The sequence below is a fragment of the Paralichthys olivaceus genome, chromosome 12, assembly GCF_024713975.1.
Source record: "Paralichthys olivaceus isolate ysfri-2021 chromosome 12, ASM2471397v2, whole genome shotgun sequence".
NCBI lineage: Eukaryota > Metazoa > Chordata > Actinopteri > Pleuronectiformes > Paralichthyidae > Paralichthys > Paralichthys olivaceus.
This window is the reverse complement of record NC_091104.1, coordinates 24873331-24883440: the sequence shown is the minus strand read 5'-3', so window position 1 is coordinate 24883440 and position 10110 is coordinate 24873331. Positions and strand designations below refer to the sequence as shown.

Here is a 10110-nt window from a genome sequence, read left to right as displayed (position 1 = left end):
ATGCAGACCAAACTGAAAAACTGAAGAATACGCTAAAAAGATTTTTCCCTAAGATAGTTTCTGTCATTTTAACCAATTGTTATCACACTGATGTTTGTACAAATGCTCATTTTACAGGTAAAACAGAGTGAAGTGTCACGATTGACATCTGACACTGACATGCAATCTATTGAGTGCATGTATCAGCAGGACCGCTATACCACAGCTCCCCACCACTATCCCTACTGCGCAGACTCTGGCTCCAAATGACGTCATTGACGCAGGACAGCAGCGCCAATATCCGAGATATTTTGGCTTCACTTTCATTACGTGGGAGGATGTGGACACACATTGTCTAGCTTTATTTACATTCTGTGCTGAGAGGGAATCAGGGCAAATGACAAAGTGGCAGCGTATCGCCATGAGACAGCACAGAATTCAGTTTATCCAGCGACTACAGTGTAATTTAAGAGAAAAAAAGAATGTTTGGTTTGTTATGAAACTGATGAATAAAGGGAAACGTAACAATTGTAACATAAATATGTGAATCCCATGGCAAGAAAAAAAGACTCACACTCACCACATCTCTGAATGTAAATGGAATAAAATGGAAAACGAAAGGGGCGGTATCAAAATGTGTCAAAACAAGATGTTAAGTCATGATAAAGAAGTGACAAGACAATGATTTGAGGTGAGCAGTCACACCTAAAAGACACCATTTTAGCTTTTTATTAAAAAAGAACTGTAAAGCCCCACCCATTATAGCCTCTGTCTCTCTGTCTTTGTCATAACTCTGACTTTATTCTTTATTCAAAAATAAATGACACTAGTGGAACCCAGAACAAGAAAGCCATAATACAGAAGGAAGGGCACCTTGTATTTGTTGGACAACTGCAAGTAGTTAAATATTCATGCAACTTTAGAAACATCTCTGGTTAGATCTCTAGGCTAACAATACATTTTTATTCTTTATGAATATCAATATGATTCTCCACATTCTGATTAAAGTCTTTCTCCATGTAAAGTAACAGTTAATAGATTTCATCATGTCAAATACGCTGATAAACCATATGTTCAGTCTGTACAATAGAGGTACTAAAAAATTACAACTGTCATGGTATATGTACAATTTCCTACCTACAAAGTACAACAGCTAGTGTGTAATAAAATATGTAAACAAATTTCTGGTGTTTTTTTTGACACAGCTGACTGTGACAGCAGATAGAATTCACACTTTCAACATTTGATTTATTTTTGTATACACATCTGTTAACAGTTGTTGTAGTACTGCATTTGTCTTCGTCCTGACACCTCCATAGAAAAACGATATAGGCAATGAACCAACATACAGTTTGTCAAAAAGATAAAACTACCACTTGGTTGTGCACCAATAATAGACCTTTTCTTTAAGAGATGGTTGTTTTTTTTCCCATGGTTGAAAGTTTGAAGGGTTCTGAAAGAGGGGAATTGGGCTGAGCGCTCTGATTTGATGACAACGTGTTTTGGCATTAAAGAGAATGTGGTCCAAGTCAAACACTGTATACTGGACTGTTATCATACTGTACTTTACTGTAGAAGTAGGATGGCATGCATCTCACAATAAGTTGCCTTTTACTAACAGAACCTGCCACTTCTTTCCACAGAGCTGACAGTCGCTCTGTCCGACAAAAAAATGAGAATAGTTGTGATGAATCAGATGCCAGAGCAGAACCGATTCTGAGCTCTGCCCACAGCAATTTACTCACTTGGTTTCATTTTATACACAGAAACAGTATTTTTTCCTTGTTGTTCTTTTTGTCATTTTTTTCCATTTTGCTTGAAGCAAAAAATAAGTAAGACACCACACTTGTATTATGTATAAACCATAGAAATTTGTCATATTCTGGTACAGCAGTCCTTTTTTACTTTTACAGTGATCATGTGCCTGACCCTCTCGTTTTAAAGCACTACATGTTGCTTACATGCTGAAAATGTAGAAGATTATGAGCCTTTTGCCATTAAGAATTTTACAAAAAGGTTTTTTTTGTTTAATGCCAAGGATCACATAGCTCTAAAAGTCACTTAGGAGAATGGTGTAGCTGTGAAATATTTCTATACTGATAACGTCTCTGACCAGATAGAAGTGTAAGATCTCTAAAGTTGCTATTTAGCCTTGTCGTTATGCTTACAATAGTAAGTGTGCTTTATATTACAGTACATTTCATCAGTTCATCTACTCAGCACAGTATAAGATTATTCAAGTTCCATGTTAATACCATCATTTGTCATAGCTCCTCGCAAGGAAACTGATAAGTAAATGTTCTCTTAGTGCTTTCTTCCTTCATTCACTTGTGTTCATCAAAGTCTCACAGTCACACATAATACTCCTTATCCTTATTTTTCTGTTTCTTGTTGCTGCCTTTCAAGCTCTGCTGTTTGTCCTTCATCACAGTGCCATTGCTTTGCACAGCTGAGTTGGTTATGTAGTTCCTGCTCTCGTCCACCTGGTAGGAGCCTTCATCCCTGTTCCTGTACTTATACATGGCATACAGGAGGATGAGGATGCACAGGGCAGCGGCCGCCACTATTCCGATGACCATCCCGGTGGTGCTGCTAGATTCACGGACCACTTCCGAGGGCCCTGGAACTCGCCTGACGCCCGGCTCTGTGGGGTGTGCTGTGGGTATATTACGGAACATTGGGGAGGTTATTAATGGGCCCCTCAGCTTGGTGCTGTCTACCTCAAAGGATGTGGGCAATGTAAGCAACACTAGGTTGGGCTGGGGTTTTAGCTCGCGGTTATTCATTTTGCCGGCCGGCTGTTTGGCCGGAGCATTGTGGAGGGTTGCGGTGGAGGCAGATGTGGCGGTGGTGCGGCTCTGGTCGGCGGTTAGTAGTATGGCGGTAGCGGTAGTCCTACTGCGTCTGGAGACTGAAGGTTTGTTAGGTCTAAAAGTCTTGGGCGTGTCAGCTTTGTAGCCACCTTCAAAGCCTGACGTGGACAAGGTCTTATCTGTTACCAAGGAGAAGGTCGAGTAAAAATCTTCATCATCAGTAGGGGGCAGGTTAGACTTGAATGCTTCCCCAGAGCCATACCCCGATATCACCAAGCCATCATCATCACAATCATCGCTGCCTCGGTCCGACAAGCAAGGTACCCCCGCCTCAGTGGCCTTGGACAGGGACTCTTTGGTGGTCTCAATAATGGTGAGGAGTGGGTGGTGGGTTGAGGGAGTGGGAATGAAGGGTGCACGAGGAGCTACAGAGGGGTGCGCTAATGGATCCTCAAGTTCTGGGATGACTAACTCAGCTCCTGGGGTTAGAGACAGACAGGTTAGTAGGCAGCATGGGAGTTTTATGAAATATGCAATATTAGACACATCTGGACAAGAAAACACAGCAGGCAATGACTAAAACCAAAATCAATCAATAAACCTGGCATATCAAAAGTAAAGTGACATATTTCTAGTATAAATTTCAAAAGGTTTAAGAGTTCTGCGAGGATGAGCCAGAAAGATAGAGCAAAGTTTACTTTATGGTCAACATGCTCACTCTGGGTATATCTTATCCTTTCTCATTTTCATATCAAACAGTGTTCTATATCAGAAATGATCTCTGTCTACACTAACACGCCTGAAAACTCATATCACGTGACCATTTATGTACACTAGACGTGTGTAAACAGGAAGCGGATTGTTTATTCTGCAGTAGGTTGCTTAATTACAGGAAATATTCAAGCTGAACTCAAAGGGTTTAAAGTGTTTTAGTCAACAGATAGAGATTGTCAATGCTATTCCTTTTGTTTTTCCTTTCATTTAATAATTAAATAAAATGTGAATATTAAGAACAACTCTAATTTGAAAGAATGAGCAGCAACACTAAATTAGATAAATGTATTGTTAAAACAGATTATATCCTAAAAGAAAGGACATGCTGTCAGCAGCGTCACTTCTCAGTGGCTCTCACATCATCTTAAACCTCTTGTTTTCTTTCACAGGTCAGACCGCTGCAGTTATAGTTCTACAAACATTTCTCAGATGCAGAGCTGTTCTTTGGCTGTGTGGCCACTTCACCTCAAATTGTACGTGAAAAAGAGAAAGATGAGGAAAACCGCTGCATCTTGATACAGATCTCCAATTTCAAGTGGGGTTGATTTAAAATGGGATGCACATCGCAGGCAAGTTCATTCATTAAATCAGTTATGAACCCAATGATTAAATAAAAAGTAATCTGCCCTTATTGCCATGTGCAAATCATCTGAATTTAGAAATTAAAACAAATGATTCATAATCATGACCTAACATTCACCACAAAACACATTTCTGCATACTAGTTTGATTGTAAGTCAGATTTAAATTTCATGAATCAGGCCACATTAGTTCATGTTTGCATCACCAAGGCATTCCAGATGGTGAAAGGTCAATTAACCAGCAAACAGGGAACACTAGTCATCACATATTCTGGTTTCCTCCTTTCTCCTTGATTGCTTTTTTTCCCTAAGAGCAGCTCTGTGACCAAGAAAAACCTGTTGTAACTTAACCTTAAGGTCTAGACAAAGTCACCTGAATGCTCACTCCTTATGAACTACTGGACTTACAGTTAGAAAATAACCTTACAAATCAATTTCAGATATGTACCTGCTCATCAAACAAACAAACTTCGGTTTAATTATGCAGCTTGAACAGTTTTCAAAGTCTTGCTGATGAAAGTTTCTTTGTGCTCGCCAACTTTGTATGTACAGTGCAAAAACATTGTTGGTAATTTCTAACAAATAGCAATTGTCAAACCAATTAGTGCGTTGGTATTTGGAGCTTAATGATATTACAGCAGCATGTAAAATAAGTTAACTGAATTACTGAGTATTCCTTGCTTCATGTGGTCACTGTGGCAAAGCAAAAATAATTCTAGTATCTAGTTTGACTTGATTCTAAATAATGATGTTGTCTTCTATGAAAACCACATGATGGCCCATCAGGCGTGGCTGCTACAAAGTGGTCAGAATGGACTAATACCTTCAATCATGGCTTAATAAATTTGCAACAACAAAGAGTCTGGAAAAGACTGAAATTTTAACATTGTAATTACGATGCACTGTAACACTTGATATTTTTTCATCCATTTACCAGAAATTCTTCTCCTCAGACTTTGCATATCTTGTATTAAGTGTTGAGAGTGCAAATGGTGTGTTTTCACACCAGCATGGCTTCTTTCAGTGCCGGCCGGATGCAACTCTTGTTTCTAACTTGACACAAGGATTAAAAGACGCTGAAAACCCATGTTGAAGTGAAACGTTTGATTGACTTATCATGGAGGTGCCATTGGAGTGAACATTCATTTTACCATCGACAAGAAAAATATCCACTGCCATCAAGCATGTGCATACTGAATCTTTGCTGCACATTCCAGACTCCATAACAATAAAAAAAAAAAAGGAATACGTAACCGACATATTGTCACACAAAGACAACACATACATTCACAAGCACACAACTCCGTAGATCAAACAAATGCCATTTTATTCTATGATTTCAAACAATAACACACAATTAAAGATTCAGTTGTCAGTTTTCACAGCTTGATCGAAGATGCAGTTTGAAATCTTGGAAAAGTGCTGCTTTGCACGGATGTTTGTGAGAGCACATCTTCTCAGATTTAATCAATATTTCTTAGAAGTAGTACATGTAACATTTTGTGTTTGTAAAGAAAAAATTAGTAACTGTATTTAAAAAAATGAAAATTCAACAGGAATGTCAATTAATATTGGGTACTGATACAAAAGTATTTTTTGTGCATTTAATGTCATAGTAATTTATTCTTTAAGTGGTTCATTTAATTCTTGATTTTTCTTTCATTGAGTCTATAGGGTGTCGATTACACACTTTGCTTTAAGTGTGAGATACATTAGAATGAACATTCCTCACAATTTACAAACTGCATCTTCAAAACAAAGACCAAAACAAACAATTCAACAAGAAGGAAAATATATGTATTGTATATTGTCAACTTACATCAACAAATTGCCCGCATGATTTAGGCATGAAGAAAAGAATTTACAAAGGAAAGGTTGTGTAAGACTGTTGGATAGCCACTTGGTACCGTTAAATATCATTTTTATCCATTGTAGAGTGTGTTCTATCTTAAAACATGACGGTACAGGGAGGCAACAACACATACATCCACACCACATAACATAAAAAATAAACACCATAATTCTGTTTTTTTTTCTGTGTTTTTCTTTTTCCTGGTAAATAATTTCCTTTTACAAAAAAATGTGTATCTACATTTTTTTTTCATTGCAATAGACTTCAATATTATCTAAAATCTATTCATGTTACAGTTTTTGCTTAAATTGTCATTTGTTCTTTAGTGTAGAATGGATAGATGACTTTCATATTTTCATATCTCTAAAGACAAGGGAGAAGGTGAAGAAGGGGTGGGACCTATGAACACACTACATAGGAAATGAGGGTGATGAGGGTGACAGTGTAAGTCAGTTGCCATGTCCATGTAAAGGCAGTACGAAGCGGTCGGGCGGCATTAGAGCTTTTGGCTGTAAGGAAGGGATGGGGATATACAAACAATGAGCAATATACATGCCCATCTACAGAAAAGAACAGAAGAAATCTAACACTGACAAGTCTGACAAACCCTAAACTGCAACTTCTTAGCCATGCAATTCATTTGTTTTTTGTCTTACAGTCAAAATATTATTCAGCAAAGATTAATTTGTTAAAGAAATCTGAAAGAAATGGAAGGTATGTGAGAAGTAGATCTGGAACTGCTTCATCTACTAATTTGTGGGCTTGGGCTTACAATTAAAAAAACACCAGTGGTTGAGATGATTGCGCATATGTTTGACCTTTTCCTTTTTTTTTTTTCGATTCAATATTTGCCACGAAATAGTACTGGAGGGAATAAAACGCACAAGTTAGTCACTGAAGTAGTTCCAAATCACAAAGTCAAATTATATCAAAAAATATTCCACACTGTCATTTGAATATTATCTGATTGACAAAAAAACAAACCAAACATACTTAATAAGCCAAAAACCATAATCAGAACCAAAATGCCAGCGATCAATTGGATAAATGCAAAAAGTATGACCAGTTAAAACTACCAAATGATATGTGTTAAGATGAAAGAACAAAGCCATTTAAAATTTTGCACACACTACAACCAGATGCACACAATAGGAAACAGACACGGTGAGAGAGGCACTCGACTCGAGGACGGGCTCCTCTCTCATGCCTTTCTGGATGACAAATCTGTAATGTTAGTCTTTAAACATGAACCGGCCGTGCAGTCTGGGTGTACATTAGAGGGAGACGGTACTGGCTGAGAATGGGTTACTATTATTCATTTTTGGTTTCGTTTTAGTCGTACTGCAGGATGTTGATGCATGCTTAAAGTAAGTTGCATTTAGGGAGAGTAGAAAAGAAACAACACAGCAAACTGAGGGCAGGTAAGGCTGACCGATGTTATAAAATTAGGAGACGGACACTGTGTCCCAATCCCATTGCTATAAAAACCAATTGATTACTGAGGTCATGTGAAAGTTTGAACTGGCAAGAACCGTGATGTGATTAAACATGCATGCAGACTGTCCAACTGCAACTTTGTAAAGCTACGGTCAGTTCTCTCCTTGGACACAATAGTATCCATTATCACCGCACTCATTAAGTGAATCCAGTTTGTAGTATGAACGCACTGCTTACTCCAACCCCCCCCACCCAGAAAACCCAAGTAAGATTTTGTATGCAGTATGCAATTGGGACACAGCTCAGGATTAACTCATAGCAGTGGGGGAAACTGAAAACACAAAACAAACAAATATTGGTAATACTGTGTTATGTGCTACATGTGGAATGCAGTTTATTTAGGATTCAAAGTAGGATGAAGAGTCAAAGACAAGCTTAATGCTGATATCCATAAACACTGTGCACTAGTGGAGGGCATGCTCCAAAGGTGGCAGCTTGTAGTTTATCCAAACCTGCCAAAGCTAAAACCTGTTCCAACCAGGGAACCTGGCTCCAAATCAGGGGGTTGATGGGAGTGCTTGAATTTGATGCACGAAAATAAAAACACTGAATATGTAGTGCTTCAATTACCGCCATCATCCAACCATGAAAGGTGAGAAGCAACATGTCAGTTCATGAATATTTCTGAACAGCAGTTTATAGTTGGTCCAACTTTTTACAAAGTGAGGTAGCCAGAAGTAGGGTATTGTTTTCACTCCGTCTGTCTGTGTTTGTACAAAATAGTTCAACAGGGACAGATTATAACCAAACTTGGTGGGAATGTTTCTGTAGAGGCTATCTACAGATTCAGTTTTGGAGCTAATCAATTAGAGGTCAAGTTCAAGGACAAACAAAAAAAACATGATCTAAAAATAAATTTTTCAAGATACACTAAATGGACAAAGGTATTGGGACTCGTACACATTACACCTACAGGAGCTTTTATGACATCCAATCTAAGTCCACAGGCATCAATATATAGTTGGTTCCCCCTTGCAGCTATAACAGCTTCTAATCTTTTGCCCATTCATCCAGAAGAGCATTGTGAGGTCAGACATTGACGTTAGACGAGAGGGCCTGGTTGGTAAATCTCTGTTCTAGTTCCTCCCAAAGGTGTATGAGGGGGTTAAGATCAGGGCTCTGTGTGGGCCTGTCAAGTTCTTCCACAGCAAACTCACCCAACTGTGATTTTATGAAACCTTGCTTTGTGCACAAGGGAGTCATGCTGGAACAGAAAATGGCCTTAACCAAACTGTTCCCACAAAGTTGGAGGCATAGAATTGTAGAATATCTTGGTAAGCTGAAGCATCAAGATCTCCCATCACTGGAACTAAGTGGCCCAGTCCAACCAATGGCAATGAGACTGAATGAAACACCTGAACTAGATGATTAAGAGGTGTGTCCCAATACTTTAGTCCATACAGTGTATCTCTGCAAACAATAGATCTAGGGAGGCAATATAAAGCTTTTACTATTTGATCATGATCAGAAAATCATTCCCTGTCACATTTGGTGGTGTTATGTAAAAGCCTTTTTGCGGGTACCTCTGCACTCTGCATACAATAGGATTACATCCTAGACTATAGATAGGGCATGATGATGTCATTATATAATGGCATTATTACAACATAAAAAAGTTAACAATGCCTAATTTACTGCACATGCGGAGGGCATGGAAACACCGCACAGATGCACCATCAGAACGGTAAACCAGTATCAGAGCAGCAGCACTCAGGCTGCGGTTTGTTTAATGCTTTAGTTTAAGGATTACTTCACAATTTAGAGAGATACATAAACATTCATTGACTGAAGAATATTATGGATACCAGCTTTAACCCCATGTGTCTTTTGACATGAGTTTAATATTTTATCAAATGCAACCTACATGTGTTTTTTCCACGTAGGTCAAAATTTGAATCAGAGAAGAATTCCATAAGATGGCACATGTCTGACACCTCAATGCGCAAGTGAAGATGAGTAGAGACTAGTGATTGAACAGTAGGCAGGAAATGCATAAACCTCATGGTGGGCTGTAGGGAATGGTCTATACTGGTGGATGTCTCACTTGATTTATTAATAGGGCCGGTTCACCAACACAATTTGTGTGTAAGGCAGATTATATTGCTATTAAGTGGGTAGTTAAATGATTGATTAATTAATTACTTAGAAACCTCTTGCTATGGATAAAGGTGCTATCAGTTGTCTGTTAATGAATGACTTGTTTGTCAATGTTGTCAAAGGTAAATGGTCTGTATTATTTACATGCAAGAAAAAACAGGTACTGTAGGCCAGTTATTTTTCATAAAATACATGTCAGCTATTTCAGCTGTCTGTTGAGCAATCTTCAGACCCAAGTTTACAACTTTTCATAATAAAAGCTATGTAATGCAGCTCATTGTAAAGCATAGCGGCAACAAAACGAGTGTGTTCCACATACAGACAGACGTTTGTGGATTTAGTAGGTAGATGTTCGTCACTGTAAGGAACTCATTGGCCTGATATGTCTAGGATGCTAAGGCACTCATGACTGAGTTAGTGTGACTGTGCCGCTGATAATGAAACCATTTATTTTGTAAAGACATTGGCAGAGAAGCTGTAATAAATGTCTCAGCTATCTAACTGTATTTCATGGCCT

The 10110-nt window shown here is 38.4% G+C and overlaps 1 protein-coding gene across 17 annotated transcripts in view; it reads right to left on the bottom strand.

Moving 5' to 3' along the window:
- Positions 1–664: 664 nt before the first annotated feature.
- Positions 665–10110, bottom strand: part of nrxn3a (neurexin 3a) — a 173048-nt gene continuing 163602 nt past the window's right edge. For 9 of the 17 annotated variants that reach the window (XM_069536473.1, XM_069536475.1, XM_069536477.1 and 6 more), the window contains one exon: positions 665–3271. In XM_069536473.1, coding sequence (XP_069392574.1) covers positions 2331–3271 — 941 coding nt within the window. In that variant the 3' untranslated portion in view covers positions 665–2330. Of the gene's footprint in view, positions 3272–5453; positions 6509–10110 lie in introns of those variants that run through there. The other 8 variants (XM_069536481.1, XM_069536482.1, XM_020085071.2 and 5 more) reach the window with 4 other exon arrangements.